Raw genomic sequence first — 20,746 nt, forward strand, 5'->3', positions numbered from 1 at the left:
TAGAGACCAGAAGAGGAATGTAGGACAGAAAGATGGCCCAGCCCTTCACACATGGTGCAGACTGAGAGCCAAGCCTCACTCTGCTACCTTTCCAATCAATTAGACAAAGCAAAATGTTGGGTTTGTGCCTGCCCTGGCCCTTTCCTGATAAAAATTCTGTTCAGACAAAAATATGATCCCTATCTATAAGATCTTCTTGGGTTTATACTTTCCCAGTCTTTAACCTAATCTAATTTATAATCTGGGGTTTTTTGTTTTATTGTAAATAAATCAGTGACCTCATTTAGAACAAGTTACATGCTCTCTTGTTCAAGACCAGGGAGTGGTACCAGCTATGGACTTTCAAGAGCCTTCATAGTTTGTCCAATATTGATCTTATCTAGACAGAGGATGTCCTCATCAGTGCAGCTCTTCCGAGATCAGAGGTACCACGAGCTGAAGGGGCAGTGCCTCCAGCAGGGGATCCTCTTTGAGGACCCTGAGTTTCCAGCCTCGGATGAATCCCTGTACTACGACTCAGCAGCAAAAGGGAAAGTGGAATGGAAGAGGCCAAAGGTAATGGATGGGCGTGCTTGCACTCCTGCTGGCTCCTCCAGCAGAGACACTTCCACCAAGAGGTGTCTGAGCAAAACTTTGTGTCTTGGTTTGGAAAGACAGGAGTCTGCTAAGGAAGGCAGGAGCCTCCCCTGAAATGGAGAATGTAAACCCTCCCCACCCCTCCGAATTGCTGTAAATTTTAAATTAAGGGGCTCTCAGGCAAAAATATGGAAGTGGAAAATAACAGTTCTTTAATAGGGAAGAAAAAAATAAAAGGATAAAATAAACAATGCAGTGAACTAAAGCAACACTGCCAGAGTCAGAACCCAGCCTGACACCCTGTGGGTCAGGGTGCTGGCAGCAGTGCCATTGGAATTGTGGCTCAGCCCTCCTGCAGTGTCAGGGGTGGCTCTGCTGGAGCAGGGATCCTGTAGAGAAGGATGGATTCTGCCTCTGAAGATCCAGGGGAAGGAGAGGCAGCTGCTGCTCCTCTGGGGAATCCAGTGCAGAAGCTGTGCTGGTGTTCCAGAATCTCCAGATTATATCCAGGTAGGAATGCTTGGCTCCTCCCCCTGGGCTCACATCTCCCAATGGGATGCTGTAGCTCTTATCAGCCATGCAGGGACATTCAATGGCTGTTATCAGCAGATGTCCCCTCCCAAGGAGGAGTGATTGTTGTCACTCAAAGAGAGATAAGGCAAACTGCCCACTTGACAAAGGTAATCTGCCATACAGATGGTAATGGAAAACATCTTGCATTGCAATCTGGAACACTTTGTTCTGTTCTGAATTGCCACCCTCTCCCTCAGCTGTTTCAGTTTGGTTCTGGTGAAGCCTTAGCAGCAAGTTCTACACAGAGAGAGTGGGAACTTCTCCTTTATTGGTTGATGCCAGCTCTGGTCTCTGCATGGCTGTGCTGAATTCACAGTGGATTTTGTCTCTGACTTGTGTAGAACCTCAATTACCCACCAGTGATTTTCTGTGCCAAATGATCAGCAAATGATCTGTAAGCAACCAAGAATGCTTGTGTCTGTTTGCCACTTTTACTGGCATCTTAACGGGAAAACAAATATGTCATTTGCTTTGAATTGGAACTAATGTAGTAGGCATTCCAAATCATTAATACCACCTATATCTGTGGTCTGTTAATTCATTTGCTCTGAGGTTTTATGCTTCACATGTATTTTTAAATCAGTTCACAGCCATAAGCAAACAATTCAGAAGAACAAAAACCCATCCCCAGTCTGGCTTTCCATCAGTGTCATCTGTTCTCTTACTGTGACAAGTGTAATGGAGAGGACAGTGGAAGCCTCCAGCCAGATGTATGCAGTATTTTTGCCCTTAAGCATGATGAATCACTCCTTTACTTCACCCATGTCCACTTTTGGGATTGGAGTTCATCTTCTGGAAGCACAGACTTGGGTGTCTTTCCTTAGAAAACACAATGCCAATGTGATGTCCTTCATATGCATCTGGGGCTGTTCTGTGTCCTCTGTGACAGGGAACAGCAGATGAGGCTGACCAAGGCTGGACTCTCTTTGCCAGGATGGCCTGAGGCTGCTTCTCTTTTTTGCTTCTCTTCTTCTTTCCTGGTGGTGCTCATTCCTCACAGCAGCTTCTCTACTGGAATTCCAGTGAGCAGTCCAAGGGTTGCTTTCCTTCTTCTCATTTCAGTTTTCCAAGTAAGACATGAGACTGAAGAGTGGGGAGAAGTAATTTGGGAAAGAAAAAGAAGACATTCCAAAGTCTGTGGGTTTATTTTTATTTCTGAGCACTTTACTGTTTATTGGAGTCTTTCATCCCCTCCTAGAAGAGGAAATACTGTGCAACCATTCACAGTGAGGTCAGGAAGAGTGTTTGTTCTTCATAAAAGATGTGAAGCAAGAGCTAAACTCTAGCCAAGGATGCCATTTTGGGCCATTCTTGTGCGTATGAGATTGTTCAAAGTGGTGGTCAGTGGTTTGAAGCCTAATTGTAGGTCAGTGATTTCCTTTGCATTCAGTTATTACCCATTAAACAGGATGTTAATGTAGGAAACCTCACATATTAATTAATGTTAGTTAATTAATGTAACATATTTATCCTAAAACCAAGCACAGATTGACCTGACCCTCCTGAGATGTTGAACCATATCCCACCAGTCCCTGCCCTCTGCCAACCAGAAGTTCAGAGGGTGAATTCTGGTGTTGATGCCAACAACACAGAACCATAGAATCTTCTAGGTTGAAAAAAGACTTTTAGGTTGAAAAAGCCTTCTAAGATCACTGAGTCCAACACTTACCCAGTCACTACTGAGTCCATTACTAAGCTGTGTCCTTAGCACCAGGTCTCTAAGAAACCACTTCCAGCAGCAGTCAGTTCCAGTGCTTGACAACCCTTTTGGTAAAGAAATTCCTCCTTGTATCTAATCTAAGCCTCTCCTGGTGTGTGAATCCTTTGCTGGTGTTTCAGAACTTTGGGGTCTGCTAATACCCCAGTTCCTCTGAGAGAAACCTGTGAAATAACTGGGCTGAGCATGACCATTTCAAAGGTGCAGCATCTTCCAGAGCCCTTCAGCTCATGCAGGAAGCCTCCTGGGGAGGTTCTCTCTGGAGAAAACCTGCTGGTTTGTTGGAAAAAGGGTAAGAAACATTCCCTCTGGTTAGTGGACATTCTTTCTGCCTGCTGATATTAGCATCATCCTGCTCTTTTCCTGTGATTTCCTGGAGTTTCCCCCCTCTGCCAGGCTGAAGTGGGGCTGGGGGCAGCAGTGTCCTGCCAGGAGGGGGGTCCTTGGCCACCTGTTCTGGTTAACACTGCCTCTGTGTGGTGGTCCTGCTCAGCATGGCCTGAAAATAGCCAGCAATTCCTGTCACTGCTGAATGGATGCTTTGTCTTATTTTTAACTAAACCTCGGGTTTGTGTGAACTTTTTCACTGACCCTGCAGAAAGGATGGAATCTCAAGGACATCTTTGTCAGTGTTAAACAAACAGCAGTGATCCCCCAAGCAGGGCAGGCAGGCATGTGAGGAAGGAGTGGGTAAGTTTGCTTCAGAGATAAACAGTGTTCTTTAGCTATTCACAAAGGAAAATAGTCTGATCCTACAGAATGAGGCTTTTATCATGTGCTTGCCTGGTTTCCCTGCTTGACCCAGTGTTTTTAAGCCCTAATTCTGCTTTCATCTGCATCTTTGCTTTATGAGGGGGCTGTGATTGCACCCTGATGTTCTGGGAAGACAGAGCTGGTCTGTGTCCATGAAACAGCACAGAAAGGCACCGTGAGGCAGGGCTGCTGATCTGCTTCCCCAGAAACCCCTCCTGTGTCCCAGCCCACTGAGGGACACTACTCTGTTTGATTGAATTCCCATTAACTCCAAAGGTCAGATACCTGGCTGAAGGTGGGCAGTTGCATCTGCACAGCCCAGTGCCCTTTTTCCTGGAAATACTGCATGCCATGGGCCCCATTCTCCACTCTTCTCACCAGTTTTCCAGCCTTTTTCAGGGGTGGTTATCACCATGGAAGTGAAAAGTCCAGGAAATAAGGCAGTACTGTGTTCTGGAATTATACAGTGATAGGAATAGATGGAACAAGTGTCTCCCCACTTCCCAAATTGGGGTGTGTGTGGGATGAGCAGGTTGGTGATTTATCCAGGGCTGAGGTGCCAGAGGATCCAGGAGCTCTGACTTCTGCACCTTCACATGTTTATTGGAGGCAGCACCAGCTTTTGTTTGCTTCTAACTGGTGGGAAATGATCCATTGTCTCAGGAGCTGAAACATCTTCATATTTACAAGTGCTGATTGAAACCCTAAACCCTCCCCTCCCTTGTTACCTGAAGGCAGAGGAAGCTTGGGGCAAATCCCTGTGTAGGCATTTAGTCTGGGTGAGCTTTACATTTTGCATTAATGTTCTTTTTTCCACAGGATTTGTGGTCTCAGTGTCCTCCAGAATATTCAGCAATAACCCAGTTGTCATAAATTTCATGGAATGAGGGTCATGAAAGATTTGGCTGTCAGGTTAAATGTCCCTCAGATGTAATGCTCTTCATCATTTAATTCCTGTCTCCTCTGTAGCTCTGTCACTCCAGTCTTACCCTGTTTTCCACTTTGAACAAGACCAGAGACATCTGCTTATGTTTGGGACTGCTGTGGAGCCCAGTGGTGCCTGCAGGAGAGGGAGGTGTCCTGGCACTGTGTCAGGCTTTGAGCAGTTCCATGACCACTGCAAGAGCAGTTTTGGGGCATGGAGAGGAGTGGCAGCTCCTCACACCCTGGGATATCTGCCAGGATGGGGCCTGGGGGGAATGCAGAGCTGGAGGAGAGTGGGTATGAAAGGGGAATGCCATCAGCTGGCATGGCAGTGATGTGCACTCCTCTCAGAGCAGCTGCACTGCTGCCTTCTGTGTGACAAATGCTGGGCTTGTAACAGCCCCCGTGAACAGGGACACTTCCCTGGTCTGCCAGATCCCCTCTCCATGCTCCCAGCTCCCTTCTGGAGTGTGGCTCATGGTTCAATGATCACTTTTCCACATCTGAATGTGCCTTTTTCATTCCTTCAGCCCCCTTTTTTTCCAGTTAAAAATATGGAGCAACAGCAATCATCTTGCTTAATTAGAATAGGGGTCCCTCCCCACCTCTCCTCCTCACCCCTAAAGATTTGCATGATTATAGTTATTAATACTTATTCTGCAAAGGCTACATGTACTGAAACAGCTGAAGTTTAGGCTTCTGTTTCCCTGCCTATCCCAGAATTGTCCACATTTCTCTGCTCTTGGTGGTCCTTGACTCTTGTTCAAGTGTAGGTAAACACAAGTTGCAAAGCTCTGTGTGCTGACATTCGTGTTTGCACTGGAAATAATGGCACCTGTGGCATCTGGGGGGTGAGGAAATGTGTTTCAAAAGGTGCTGAACTTCTGCTGAGCTTTGAGGGAGCTCACAAATCCTTTCATGTGCCTCAAGCACAGCTGGGGACACAAAGGTGGTTTCAGGTTGTAGCCTGTGTGAGCCAGTGTCTGGTGGTTTTGCTTGTTTGCTGGGCTTCTCTGGGACCTGTCTGTAGCAGAAAAGGGCTGTGAAAGACTCAGCTTTGCACTAAGATGAAATCAATCCTGTACTGTCTTCTTTTCCTTGTGTGTCTGTCACATCCTGGATCTCTACACCGTGGATGTTGTCCTCACAGAGAGTCCAGCATCCTTCAGTGGGTGACTTTCAGACATTCACTCCATGAGTGCAGCTGTACAGGGCTACTGGAGGATTTCAGGACTTTCTAGATGGCACTGGTGATCCTCTCAACAGGCACTTTGTGTGCTGTAATTAGCTGTGAGTGCACTAGCAGGGAGGCTGTTTGCCATTGTTGGAAATAGTTTTCCTTGCCATTAAAAGCAGATTTAGCTCGTGTTCTTCAGCTACAGCTCATTATCTGTGGAAAAGTTGAAAGTCAGATATTCCTTTGTTAACTGCATGTGTGTGTATATAAAGAGAATGATTGCAGTGCACCTTATTTTTTACAGAAGGGCTTAAGCCTTGCAGACTCAAAAGTGGTATAAAAGGTCATAGGCAAAGTAGGCTCTGACCTCAGTTTAAACCCTTCATCTTAAAGAAATGGGAAAGCTATTAAGAGCTAAGCACTGGGGAGCAGTCTGCCCTGGAAGATAATCACAGATTGATGGGGAGGTTTCTGTACACATTAATCATGGTTTTTAGGTTGAAATTGTGGAGGCAGGGCCTGTGTACTCCTCCAGACATGGTGCAGTCCTCTGTTAGTGTAGAGGGGGTGGGTGAGGGGACAACAACAGGCAGATGGGTGTTGCAGACATCTTTTTATGAAAATCTTTTCTTTGGGATTTTTTTTTTCTTCCTGAGAAGCTGAGAGGCCTCAGGGACAAAATGTAACCAATGGTTATCTGCTGCTGTGGAATGCAACAGGTGGATTTTTGATTAGCTCATTTTAGATGTTTATAATTAATGGCCAATCAAGGCCCAGCTGCCTTTTATTATTATTGTTTCCTTTCTATTCTATTCTTAGCCAGCCTTCTGAGATGAAACTTTTTCTTCTATTCTTTTAGTATAGTTTTAATATAATATATATCATAAAATAGTAAATCAAGCCTTCTGAAATATGGAGTCAGATCCTCATCTCTTCCCTCATCCAAAGACCCCTGTGACCACTGTCACAGATGGGAAACCACCAGAAGCAAATAATTCCTGAATGATGGTGAAGCATCTTTTCTTTCCTCACTGAGGACAAACCACGTACCCCAAAGCTCCTGCAAACGGAGTCTGGCACTGCTGCAGTTTGAGGGGAGCTCTTCCAGCTCCTGGGTGCCCGGAGCTGTGGAGCTGAGCTGCAGCATCTGTCCCTGCCGTGCGGGTGTCGCTCTGCAGAGCGGGAGGAGCCGCCTGCCAAGGGCTGGCCATGGCAGGAGGGACAGACAGGCGGCTCCCGGGCAGGAAGGCGTTAACCCCATCCCATCCCAGCTGCGGGAGGTTGGCACGGCTCCCGAGGATGCAAGTGGCAGCACAAAAGCATCCTCTCCGCACCCGTTGCCCTGGCAACTGCACATTCAAAGGGCGGGATTGGCAGCGGGATCCTGCAGGAGATGATGCAGTTGCAATTAAGTCGAATTGTCTTCACGTTGTTAGAATTAATTCTGAGCTGGGAGGGAAGGGGAGGGGTGGTGGAGGTAGGACAATGAGCTGCCACCCCTCTGAGATGCCGGCGTGGGCAGGGCTTCATCGTGCTCTGGGCTTCTTTAAGGGTAAATTAGTGCTGGCACTTGGCTTCTGAACCTTGGGGGTTTTTTTGTTGGAGCGACTAAAAATCAGCCTCGGGAGCTTTATTTGTTTAATGAGGGTGGATTTGGTGGAGTGAGTGATCTGCTGTGCAGCTATTGCTGTTCTTGCATCCTGGTGATCCACAGACTGGAAATGTAGGGATCACCGAGATCCATGGGGATTGGGCTCCTAGGAGGAGGTGTCCAAAAGTGGGACAAGGAGGAGGTGTCCAAAAGTGGAGGAGGTGGCCAAAAGTGGAGGGCAAGGTCTTTCAAATCCAGGTCAAAACAAGTCTCACCCCTTCCTGTATGGCTGCAATTCTGGATCAGCTGGGTTCAGAATCTTCTTTCTTCTTTTATTTGGTGAAATCAGTTGTTTTGGATATTTTTATCAGCGGCTGGAAATGTAATGTCATTTTCAAGAGAAGTGTGGCTGCCTGGTTTTGCCCTGGAGTGATGAGACAGAGGAGGTCGATTGTGATTTGGTGCATGAGATACATGGGAATTCACTGAAATTCAAAACTTTCTAAAGCACTTAGCAGCCAGGATTTTGAAATCTAAATGTAATCTAAATAAGAGTTCTAATAACTCAAATACATGATGCACTGATCTACAGAGATCAAAAAAGTCACTGGAACCCCTTGGAACTGGAATTCTCATTTTACCAACCAAGAATGGAAGTTCTCATAGAGCACATCATGATAGAATAACATTGTCATTCTTTGTGCTACCCTAATACAATCCTGTAATCATTTTGAAATTAAGAACAGTCCCAGCTGTTCCAAGGAATTGAACATTTTGAGGAGCACACACATTTTGTAAGAATGGAAGGGAGAAATAGTGGTTTTTTTGTGGGAGAAAAATACTGGGTTAAAATACTTTTTGGTTTTAATTTTAATGTTGCAACTTTTCCCCAAATGTGCTAATAAAGCTGAAATATTTATTGAATTTTTTTTCTTGGAGGCAAGGAAACATTTTTCAGCCCTGAAGGGCTTTCCCTTGTTGGTGATTTAGGGTATTTAGAACAGCATGTTCTGATGGTGTCCAGCCAAACAATTCACTGAAAACATTATGGGCTTTGTTTTATTTTTGCCCTTCTCCCATTATTATTTTCTCCTAAGGTTTTGAGGTTGGGTTGTTTTATTTTTTTTTTCACTGAACATGTTCTGAAGAGAAGATGTGGCACCCTGGCAGGTGAAGATAGGCAGCTCCAGGCAGCTGTTTCCTACAGACCATTGCTCTTTTTTGGCTGAGAAATAGCACAGGTGTATTTTTTTTTTTGGGAGTGTGTTTGTGTGTTTCACAACTGGGAGGTTCATTTGGGATTTCTTTTTTCATAGCTGGATGGAAAAGGAAGAACCCAACAGGAGGATTTTTGTTACATCAGGCATGTAAAACGTGCTTTACAGCTCACAACATCTGAGAGCAGCCTCCTGAGGAACCAGGAAGACTCCAAAGGAGTTTCCTGTATTCCAGGCTGGTATTATTATCAATGTGTTTGTTAGCTAATCTTTTCTGGAGCCAACCTGCAGTGCAAAGGGAACGGCCTTTATTGCCACAGCAGAAGACACAGCCCCCACAAAATATACCTTGTTGAATATAGTAAAAATACTTAATAGTCAGCTGAGGAAATGTTATGTTGATCCCAGGAAAAGGGGATGGGAAGGTTGAAATGCCTACACCGTGGCTACTGTGCTAATTCATGTTCAACATGACACTGATCCTTTCTCTGTGGCTATGACATCTCTGCTGCAAGCCCTGCCTCAGCTTCTGCAGGTGTTCTGCTGTCACCAGACAAACTGGAAAACGTGTGTTGACTTTGTCTGCAGGTTTGGCCTATTATTATTCTAAAGTAACCTTTGTCACCAAAGCCTCCAAGTAATAATTAACAGGCTTGTCTCTGGAAATCTGATGGGCATCGGACCCTGAGAAAATCCTGTTAAGAGCAAATATTTCATATTGGATTGCATTTTGCTAAAGAGAATTTTAAATTAAACAATATAAACTTCATATACAATTATCAATTTCACAATGTAACCCCTTAGCAAGCTTGAAAATCTTGATTAATTTGCAACAGCATTTCTGCCTGTGATGAGACCAACCCGATTTCTAACACAAAAATGAAGCCTGGATGGTGGGCTGTGAGGGCATGAACCCAGAGCAGGCAGGCAGGGATATGTTTAAATGGACATATGCACATGGATGTGTGTACATGAATGGGGCAGGAGCTTGGGAAGCAGGATGCTGAAGGGTGAAGGCTTTGGACTTGCTTTGCCACCCTGATGAGGTCTCTGGTGTCAAGATGACCCTGAGGTGTTAGAAAGTCTCTTTTTCCCAGCCCCAAGACCGAAGAAGGAGTCAGGATTCTTCTATTCTGGTGTTCAAGGTTGTTTATTTTCTCTTATCTATAACATTCTTTCTCTGACCTGCTGAGGTCTGTCCAGCAGGTCAGTCCATGGCACACTGCCTGCCCTCAGGGCAGTGTTGTCTTTTATACTAAAAACTCCATGTACATTATTTACCATTATTTTCCAACACCTATCACCTATGTCAGACAGTGAGCTTCTACCTTAAACCAATCCAAAAGTGCCAGCATCACCCAGAACATGGAGGCCAGGAAGAAGGAGAAAGAAGGACAGGGTACACCCAAATTCCTCCATCTTGGGACCCCGAGCCCTGATTCTAAAAACCCCAAAAATCTTCTTTTCACCCTGTGACAAACTAACTATCATTCTGCTTAAACTTTTGTGGCTTTTAAATCCTCATATAAGGTTGGTAATTTTTTCCATGGGTCGAAATCAAAGGCACAGGGGTCTTGAGCTCTGTGCCAAGGTCTCTGAGCCCCCTGGCAGGGGCTGGAGCCATCCAGGGCAGCCAGAGGGATGTCCTGGGTTCTGACACCACCCCAGGGCACATCTGAGGCATTCGGAAAGCAGGCAGAGCCCCAGAATCTGTGCTGTACAATTTCAATGGTGGTAGCTTTATAAGGGAAATATATTATTTTTTTTTTTGTACTAAGAGTGATGGGAAAGAGGATGGGTCCAAGGAGAAGTGACTGGGCTGAGCAGCCACCAGACACAAAGGGTTGTTGCAGATGTGTTGTTAAGCACTTCCTTTCCCAGCTGTTTGGGTCCGGGAGGCAGGAAGTGGAGCAGAGCTGTGTGTGGTGCCCCCAGGACTCCTCTCACACAGCCAAACAAACAGGGAGGAATCTCTTAATTCCCTGAGTCCCTCCCAGCAGTTATTGCTGGCAGGGGCTGGGATTCCACTCTCAGCCTAAATGGCGAACAAGACATCCGAAAAATAGGAGGACTCCAAATGATGCTACCCACAACCACTGCATGCCTCGCCCTAACAGGAACAGCATTCCTGGCAGGATTCTACTCAAAAGACCAAATCATTGAAAGCCTAAACACATCCTACCTAAACACCTGAGCCCTGCTTCTAACCCTTCTAGCCACATTGTTCACCTCATGACCGTATTAGCACAGACCGGCTTCGTTCGAATTCCACCCTTAACCCCAGTAAATGAAAACAACCCCGCAGGAACTTCCCCCATCACTCGCCTTGCACTCTGAAGTATCCTGGCAGGATTCCCCATCACCTCATTCATCATCCCCACAAAAACCCTTCCAATAACCATACCACTTTCCACTAAAATAACTGCCCTGATTGTAACAGCCCTAGGCATCGCTTTAGCCCTAGAAATTTCAAAAATAGCCCAAACACTCATCCTCACAAAACAAACTCCTCTCTCAAACTTCTCCACATCCCTAGGATACTTTAACCCTTTAATCCACCGCCTAAGCATAACCAACTTCCTCAATGGAGGACAAAACATTGCCTCCCACCTAATTGACCTCTCCTGATACAAAATACTCTGCCCAGAAGGACTGTAGCCAACCTGCAACTAATAGCAACCAAAGCTGCCACCACCCTCCACTCTGGCCTAATCAAAGCTTACCTAGGATCACTCCCTTTATCCATTCTCATCATCCTCATATCCACATACAGAAACAACCAACGGCCCTCAACCTTTGTAAAAACCACCAAATCCTGAAAATCATCAACGACGCCCTAATTGACCTCCCAGCACCATCAAACATCTCAACATGATGAAACTTTGGATCTCTGTGAGGTGTTTGCTTAATTACTCAAATCGTCACAGGGGGTTGTGTCCAGCTGTGTGAGCCTTGTCCAGGTCCCATTTCCCAGGGTCTGCAGGCCACATCCAGGCTGAGGCTGATAGTATAGGGATAAAATGTTTCTAAAGTCATGGTATATTCAGGGGAGGTAGAAAGAAAGTTAGGCTTTGTAGGCCCTGGGAAATGTTAGCCCTTGTGTTTGCCAGATCATGTGAAACTGCACCTGTGTAAGCAGTATATGATAAATGATATAATTGTTAATGTGATGATTGCTTAGTAATTAGATATAATTATTGTTTAATTGTAAGAAGAATCATGAGAAGCTGTGTTCAAGGATTTGAGGGGGATCATGAGAAACCCATGCTTGCATGAAATCAATGTATACAATGGAACAATGGAAATTTAATAATATGTAGTTATAGAATGATAGAATATAAAAAGCATGTTCATCCCAAAGCCATGTTGGAGTCAGATTTGGGTCTGTACCCCTGACACCCAGAGCTCTCAATAAAAGCACCTGCATATAAACATTCTGTGATTATGTGTTCCTGAGCACTAACAAGGTGAGTGCAGGGTGCTGTGGCTCTAGACCAGAAACCCTGAGAACCTGATAAAATTCCATTTCTGTGTCTGAGAAGGTCCACCAGGGACAGGATCAGGAATTCCACACTGTTGTAGGATTTTGTGTCTCTCCTCACCTTTCTGCAGCAGGCTGGTGATGCCCAGCTCTGGCAGAGTGCTTCACCCCAAAGAGATCTTGTGTGTTAATTTGAAAAATGAAAATATGGGAGCACACAGTGCTCCAGAACTTGGGAGGGCCTCACTGTTTTTGAGACGAGTGTTTAATTTAAGAAGCTCTATTGAGACTGAAACAGATACTGTTTTGTACTCTTGGGGATGTTATTTTAAGGATGTGTCTTTTCTAAACAATAGAAACTTATAAACATAGTTTAATTCAGTTTTAGTCCCACCAGTGATTTATGCTGGTACACCTCAATATTAATATCAGGGTTTTTGGTCCCTGGCTCCTTTCAAAGCTTTGGGAATCTCACTGTGTTCTGTTTGTCACCTTGTCTGTCCCCCAACAGGCTGAGTATGGGAGGCATCATGAAAACACTGTTTGGCATGTTTCCATCTTGCTTTCTGACTGGATAAAACATTCCTCCCATAATATTCTGTCCTTAATGTTTTCAGCTGGGGAAGTTGTGACATGTTCCTTTCTGGAATTGCCGAAATGTTCCCAGAATTGAGCTGTTGCGCACCCTTATTCTACGAATTCCATCATTTTATTTTTATTTTGCCTGGAAAATCTTGTTAAGATGGGGCTTGCCCAGAAGAAGAGCTGAGCAAGGCACCATAAAGCCTGGAGGTCTGAGCTCTGCAGTGCAGTCTGGTGACTGAGTGCACCCCATATGACATCAATGTGATGGCCCAATCCCACTCCTGATGTCAGTCAGAAAATTCTTTGGTTTTAGTTGTGCCCTTTGTTGCTGTCTGCATCCTGACAGGAAGCAAAAACCCCACAGGAAATAAAGGCCACCCTTTATTTCCATAGGATGGAGTGGCAATTTTGGAAAGTGGCAGCTTGCTCAGTGGGATTATTCACCCAAGTCTTGCAGGACTATAATTAAAGGCAAACATTTGTAAATGACATGCATGCTTGCCAAGCAGACAGCTCTCCAGATGCCAGTATTCTGTTATCTTCTCTCTTGGCACTTTTTCCAGTTTGTATTTCCCTCCCTCAGATTGGATGAAGGCTTTCTTATGTTGTTGTGGTTGTTTCCTCTAAAGAAAAAAAAAATATTAAACTACTTCAATGTCATTTCTAGAGCACAAACAGTACAATTCCAAGGCTCTGAATGTTTCTTTAAAGTTTAAAATGTCAGGTTTCATTTAGTTGGTTCAGTTGTCATTAGATGAAAATTGGTTTCTCAAACCATTTCTGTTTGTCCTGAGGCAATGTGGTGATGGCAAGAATGACATGGTAAAATTTATTTTGAGACTGTAAAACAAAAAGCCTGAGGATCATATCCCCAGCTAGCATAAGTCTTCTTACAGTAATTGGTAGTTCATTGATTTAGTCTTCCAAAAGAATTAAATGTCTGACTTCTCTGAAGCAAAAATTACAGCCTAAACGTGCCAGTTGCAAAGGAAATGGAGGTATTGTTCTGTCAACACTCTTCAGCAAGAGTGGAAAGCATCCACATCCAAAAAATGCTTTCTGTGTGAAGAGCTTCATGCTTTTGTCATATTATTTCCATATTTAAAAGAGTATTTGGGATGAGCTGGAATTTGAGGTTTAGTAAGCCATTCTGCCTTCAATTTGCAGAGTAATTTGTTTGAATTTCATGCTGTGTTCCTGTGATTCAAATGTATGTTTCCTTCAAGATTAATTCTATTTAAAGATTAAATAAATATGTATGTTTTCTTGGCTAAAAAGAAGCTTTTAAAAATCCTTCACAGCTGAAAGAACCTTTTAGAACTGCTTTCTTGCCTGTATGTGGCAATGTTTCTAACTTAATCACAAAGGCTCAAACATTTTGAATTTGCATTCTTTTTCCAGCTTTCAGGAAATAAAATGTTGCTCCTCTGGAAAAAATACACTTTTTGTTAGAGCAAGGGTTATCTTACAATTATTCAGTTCTTGCACTGAACTTTGGCCAGCGTTGGAGGTAGCAGAGGCCACCTTGAGCTCCTCATGTGCATCAGGAAATGGAATTTGTGTCTGGAGCTGTCCAGGAGCCATCTGGCCACTCCTGGGCTTGGGAGATGCACAAGTGGCTCCCCAAGGTCTGCTAATAAAGGGTGTCTGTGCTGTAGAAAGCACACTGAGGTCTGATTTTTGTCTGGAGACAGCACTTTCTTGTCTGATACAGTGAATGATTATCAAAATGGGGTTGGTTTTTTGCCTAAGACTGTACTGAATCTTCAGTCCTGTGATGGTGAGTAAAAAATTAAATCTCATTTAGCAGTGATCCACCTGTGGGCTGAGCTTTGGTGTGCATGTTTAGAGCTTTATTCCTGCTGCAAGTTTACCATGGGAGCTTTAAGGATGCACTTGTGGGACTGATAAAAGACAAAAATTCAGGAATTTGTGAGTGACCACTGCTTTTTCCTTCTCCCTTCAGATAAGGGCATTTAAGCCTTGGATTTTCCTCCCTAAATGGAGATGTGAATGCAGCACCTCATCCTCTGGCCTCTCCTCCCTCACTCTCTGACTCTGTTCTCCACAAATAAAACTCCTCACAAGTGACAGTTGCCTAAAAGCTGCTTTTCACATTTGGGCCCATGACCTCACTGGTCAAACAGCTGGTGTCTGCACTATAAGAGGAATAACTCAAATTTAATCCAAATATTTCAGATGTAACCCAACCATGGCATTTCTCCTTCCTGATCTTAACGAGCACATTTATTCCCCTAAAATGCTGAATGTCTTATGAACAAAACCAAAGCTGTATGTGCCCGTGGACAGAGGTGGATTGAGGGGATTTGCAAGCACCATCAGCCCCTGGTTTAGCTGAAGTGAGGATGATTTGCAGCTGAGGATCTGCCCTGCAGCTCTGCATTGGGTGGAGTGCAAACTGCAGACCCTGAGGGCCAGGCTGTGCTTGGAACACACAGGGACCCCAGGTTAAGCTGCTTGTGCAGACATTCCAAAATCTGCAAAGAATTAAAAACCAACATTGCCCCCAGTGAACATAATGGCTGAACTGTAAACGCTTATGTTGTAAGACAAGGGAAAAGCAACACTGACAAACCTCAACATTATTAGAAACAGGCTCCTCTCCTGTCTTTTGAGAGTTAAGAAATGTTTCCTTAGGTTTTTCACTGACTTCACTTTAGCTGTTAGTCCCTGATTAAATAAAGATGATGAAGTTCTCACAGCAATTCCTAGATATTTGTAGAGAATCTTCATCTTCAGAGGAAATTTTGTGGTGCTTTGAACACACAACAGGAACTGGAGGTCTGGATCCCTTTTGTTTTACCCAGAATGTGGCTTCAAATCCATAATTCCAAATCAAACACTTTGTGTTCTCTGGGAAGTGCTGTGAGGTTGGGCTCTGTGAATGCTCCTATGGCTGCCAGTAGTCATTGCAAGAGATAGGAGGGAGATTATAGGGATTCCAAAGATTTCTAAGCTGGTAAATCAGGAGGGTAATTTCTCAGTGATGGCACTGATGTTAGTGTTTAACAGAGAAATTTGTCTGAAATGAAGTGATGAATTCAATTCAGTGTATTTACATCACATTGGGAAAATCAAAAATTAGCTCAAGCAGTGAAAGAGCTATGGAAAGAAACAGCTTGATATAAATAGGGAAAAAAGTTTCTCATTCTGTCTTTGCAAGCAAGAGGTCTCTCAAATGTCTGAACAATTTAATCACAAAGATGAAACCCACTGTGCCTCAGCTGGGATAAAGCCATGACCAAGTAAATGTTCTGACTCCACCCTGACAGGCTGAGTCCTCCCAGGCAGCCAAAGGCTCTTGTCCATGGATCTGTCTGACTGGATCTGCTCCAGTCGTTGTTTTGGGTTGAAGCAGAAGAGAATCCAAAATTAATGATCATTAATGGTGCTAGGAAGCTTACAGACTATTTAAACAGTGGTAGAGCTCCACATTTTCACAAGTCCTTAAGTGATTACAGCATACAAGTTCCTCTGGCTTTTCCATGGTTTGGGCTTTTAAGCTGCACAATAATAATATCCAAAGGGACATGCAGAGTTTGTAAAAACATTAAAGCATATTCAGATGGTTTATCCTGGAAATTCTCTTGAGGCTGGAATGAAGAAATCCTCAAGATCACTTTGTATAACAGCATGTTATCCAAACATATTTTATTCATTTTAGTACTCTAATAGCCATCTGTGCAAGACAAAATCATCTACATAGAGGGAAAAGCATGGGCTTGATTGCCTGGCAGATACAGCAACTGTGATTTTCCTTAATTTTTCTTTGGAAGTCACTGATGTGGGTTTTTCAGTGTCATCAATCAAAACTGAAGAAATTTATCTCACATGCTGATAACTTTATTGCTAAATGAAAATCTTTCCAAGACAAAGTTTAAAAAGTTGTTTTAGAGATAGAAGCTGCTGTTTGTTTTCAAGATGTGTAAATCAAAGCCTTCCTGGTAGTTACTGTGAATTTATGAGTCTGTGATACACTGATTTGGCTGAGTCATAAAAGTGCTTTCAGTATTCAGGATTAAAATGAAGGCTGCTGTGTCACTTTTGAGGCAATGTTTTCATAGCTTAGAATTTGAACCCTCTATCTTCCTGAAAGAAAAATACTCTTGTTTACATGTTCTAAGGCTCCTCTTTGCCAGAAAGGATGTCCAGACTAGAATTTAAAGTCTGATATGTGTCATGTTGGGACAGAGACCCTGCATAGACTCTGACCTTCACCGGCTCAGCAAAGCTGTGCTGTGCTGGCTAGAACAAAATTTCTATTAAAAACCAATTCCAAATCCAAAATTTGTTACAGCTAATAGTCTATGAAGCTTGTGTCTTATGCTCAGGGCTTTATGTCATTTTACAGTTCCTCTTTTTATGTTATGAAGCAAACATCTAGTCCAGAATGGTGTGGGGTGGATTTCTGTGCAAGCTGCCACTGGATAGGCCTTGAACTGTTATCCTAAAGCATTCACAGATTTTTGCTTGAGGCAAAGAAGTGGGAGAGCACCTCAAGGTGCAGTCTGAAAAAGATGAGAAGGCTGGGAGAAGAGGATAAAGGATTTTTATCCTTAAGTGTCCGAGATAAATGCCATGATTGGAAGATAGTGGAATGTAGGCTGAAACAAACCCTGCTGGAAAAGGGATGTGGAAAGGAGGAACGTTTTGCTAAAGGGGTTTATGCTCTTTAATGTGGTGTTTAGACTTATGCTTTTTAATCTTTGTAGTCTGTGCATTGCCACCGGGCAGGGGAGAAATATCCTTTAAGGAAAAACAAATCATCTCCCAGATTAATCAGAATTTTCAGTCCAGACAATGTTTGGATGACTTGACTTTAGTTTTGCCACAAAACACTCAATGTAATAAAAAAAAAATAAATGTGACTTTGCTGAAATCTGCCTGATACTCTTTTGTAAACAGCAAATTCCCTTCCTCAGACAAGGCAGTGATGGAGAATTCCATCTGCATCAGTTGCCAGCCCCCTGAGACACAGCAGAAGGTCAGACTGGACAAGTACATGGCCCCTGAGCCAAAATGATGCTCATTATCAGGCAAACAAATATTTTCCTCCCCAGACAGAGCTGGACAGTCAGGAGTACTGACCTGGGAATGGTTTATTCCACACTGCTCCAGTGCTGAATATTTCAGTGCTGTGAAAAAATGTGTGTGCCTTTTTCCAACCTCCTTTTCTTATTGTTTTTATTCCCCATCTGAGGAAACTCATCCAGGAATTTGATGGACAAACATGTTTTGAGGAAGCAATAAAAAGCTGGAGCTGAGCAGTGGGTGGCCTTTGAGTGTGGTGAGTGGCCCTACAGCCCAAGTCTGACCTCAGCCACGTCAGGGGGTTTAGGAAATGATGTCAGGGAGTTGCTCCAAGGACTGGCTTTGTCCCTGGCCATCCTCCTTTATTGCATTTAATGCAAAAAACATTTCCCCTGCTTTGGTGCATGGTTACATTCAGATTTTCTTTCAAATGCTGCTACTACATTTACTTGGTTTTCATGGAGCATCACCAACTCAAAATAACAGTAAATCCTTGTAAAAGCATTTTGCAAGAAAACTTCATATTAGTGATCCTAAAATGGTCCCTTTAGGATGGAAAATTATCACTTTTTCCCAGGAAGTTGAAATATATACCTTTTTAACCAATTAAATTGGGACTTTGATTAAATTTTTCCCCCCCATCATGTCACAGTTGCTGTAGCATTGGAATAGCTGAAAATCAAGTTTCCTAGGGGTTGGAATTGCTGTGGACTGTTGGTTTATATGATCAGTAGGACACAGGGCTCTCTCCTGGAATTGCTGTGGACTGTTGGTTTATATGATCAGTAGGACACAGGGTCACAGCAGCATGGCAGTGGCAGGGTGATGCCTGTGCACTGCCCTTTGGAAGGACCTGAGCTCTGCTTCCCGGGGAGTTTGGATACCTGGCTGAGAGAATTCGATGTTGCCTGAGGTGAATCCTGTCCTAAGAATGGCATCTCTGATTGCTGCTGCTGGGGAAAAGTCACACAAATTGAGTTTAGAGAAGGGAATAGGTCCAAGGGGAAGAAGGCAGAAGGCAAAGGCTGTGTTCTGGTAAATTCAGTGAAAATCCAAGTGTTCTTCTCTGTCGTGAACGGCGGCAGAAATGCCTCACACAATATGCGTGAATTGCAAATCTCAAAGTTTATTGAAAGCTCACCATATTTATATTGGTGTTAATGAAGCTTATACATATTGCAAAAGCTGAGCTCATTATTGGTTAAAGCACACTCAGATCAACCACACCTACTTCTATGCTCTAATGATTATTTTGTTTCTATGTTTGCATTCTTCTAGCTTCTCTACCTAGGATATCTACATTTTCTGGCAAGTGATTTTCTCCCCCATCTTCGCGTTTCAGCGAAGGTCACTGTGACCTTTGTCAGTGATTGGGCACAGGTTACATAATCCCCAGCTTGTTTCCCCTATCCTTATCCATCGGTATCACATCGAAATGGCCTTTCTCAGCTAACCAATTATCCAAAAAGCTCTCTACACTTCTCAAACAAGGCAGCTTTTCTCTAGAGGTGTTATGGATGTGCTGCAGTTCTGTAGCAGCACAAACTCAGAGGGTGCAGCAAGAGGTGATTTGAGGTGGTTTGTCCTTGTCTGAGGGCTCTGGGAGAACAGCAAATCTTTCACTGGAGTCTGCAGTGGCAGAGGACTGGCAGAGCTTCAGCAAAGGCTTTGTCAGGAGGTTCAGGAGGAGGTCAGCCCTAGGGCCCATCCCTCAGTGAGCCCTGCCCAGCCCTGTCAGCATTCTGGAGAGAGCAGCTGTGCTGCTCCAGGGGTCAGGTGAAACCCACAGACAGCCAGGATACACACCACACTGCCCAATTCCAATTTTTTGGGGGGTTTTTCTTCCAAAACATTGGTTCAGATCCTCCCCAAGCACACGTGTCCCACAGGCAGGGCAAGGCTGAAACCCATGGACTGAGCATTAGTCACCACTAGCCCCAAACTGAAAAAGGAAAAAAAGAACACTATAAAAATGTCTGTGATGCATTTGGTTTTGTAACAGGATTTAGCAGAGAGGGAGGAGGGGCAAGAAGCATTTCTCAATCCCCAGATAGCTGAGTTTTCTTCTACACAAGGCTGGAGCTCTGGCATGTCCTTCCCCTTGCTCCTGTGCTGCTCAGTCTCTCTTGAAGCAGCACTGGGCATTTTCTCACTTTCAGGAACTGCATGATGGGCACAGAGCTTTCAGAGGAATTGCACATCCTGAGCTCAGGGTGGACAGACAGAAACCTGGGGCTAAACCTGCCCAAAGTCCCCTCCTGGTCTCAGTTTCAGTCGGGTCACGTCTGACCCTGGGTTTTTTTGGATGCCTCCTGTGGGGTCACTTCTCTTTTTCCACTCCACAGGCAGATGTTTTTCAGCCACAACAAGGTTTAAAAGTCTTTAAGAGTATCCAGTGCAGTTGGGCTTTGTCCTTTTGCTTCTTGGGGCTAACTGCAGGTGCTGTGGCACACAGCCTGTACTGGGGAGAGCTTCTGTGGCCATGCCAGCACAGCTGGGGTTTACTGTAGGATGGACAACCCCATTCACCTGTTCAGCTCCACGACCACACGGTGCTGTCTTTGCTGCCTTCCTTTAGATGAGATTGGTTCAGTGCCAGCTGCAGCCAAAGCTGGATTTTCCCATCCATGTTCAGAAAGAATTGCCTTCCCCCTGCTCCCTGCACTGCCTCTGCAGGAGTTGTCTCAGGATGATGTGAGGCTGGGAGAAGGGAGGAAAATGGAAACAGTTCTCAGCTCTGACAGAAATCAACCTGCTTTAAAGAATTTAAGGCAATGGTGACTGAGCTTAAGTAGATCAGTCTGATAGTGCCTGCCTCTGTAGGTCTCATGTGCAAGCAAAGGTGGATTATTTGTCATGCTAGGGCTGGGTTCTTTAAAGGGTGCTGGCAAAAAAAGAAGCTCTAAAAACCTTTGAAATGTTGCAAACAATTACTGGTCTTCTTTCTTATTCCCTTGACTGAATATCTGTTTTTCTCTGAGACAGCTGACAGGCCCTAATCTGTTAAAAAATCATGTTTCCCTTTTCGTGGATGTCTGAGATCTCTCTTAGTGTTTTACAGTTAATGTTTTTTACAATGCAGCTTCAGTTAATGCCTGTG

The 20,746-nt window shown here is 44.1% G+C and overlaps 1 protein-coding gene across 1 annotated transcript in view; it reads left to right on the top strand.

Annotated features, from left to right (window-relative positions):
- The first annotated feature begins 390 nt into the window (after positions 1-390).
- The window catches only part of LOC136562633 (calpain-5-like), a 45,202-nt gene continuing 24,846 nt past the window's right edge, over positions 391-20,746 (top strand). Inside the window, exon 1 of the mRNA XM_066559577.1 lies at positions 391-555. Within this exon, the coding sequence (XP_066415674.1) occupies positions 391-555 (165 nt within the window). The remainder of the gene's footprint in view (positions 556-20,746) is intronic.

This window comes from Molothrus aeneus, chromosome 14, assembly GCF_037042795.1.
Source record: "Molothrus aeneus isolate 106 chromosome 14, BPBGC_Maene_1.0, whole genome shotgun sequence".
Lineage (NCBI taxonomy): Eukaryota > Metazoa > Chordata > Aves > Passeriformes > Icteridae > Molothrus > Molothrus aeneus.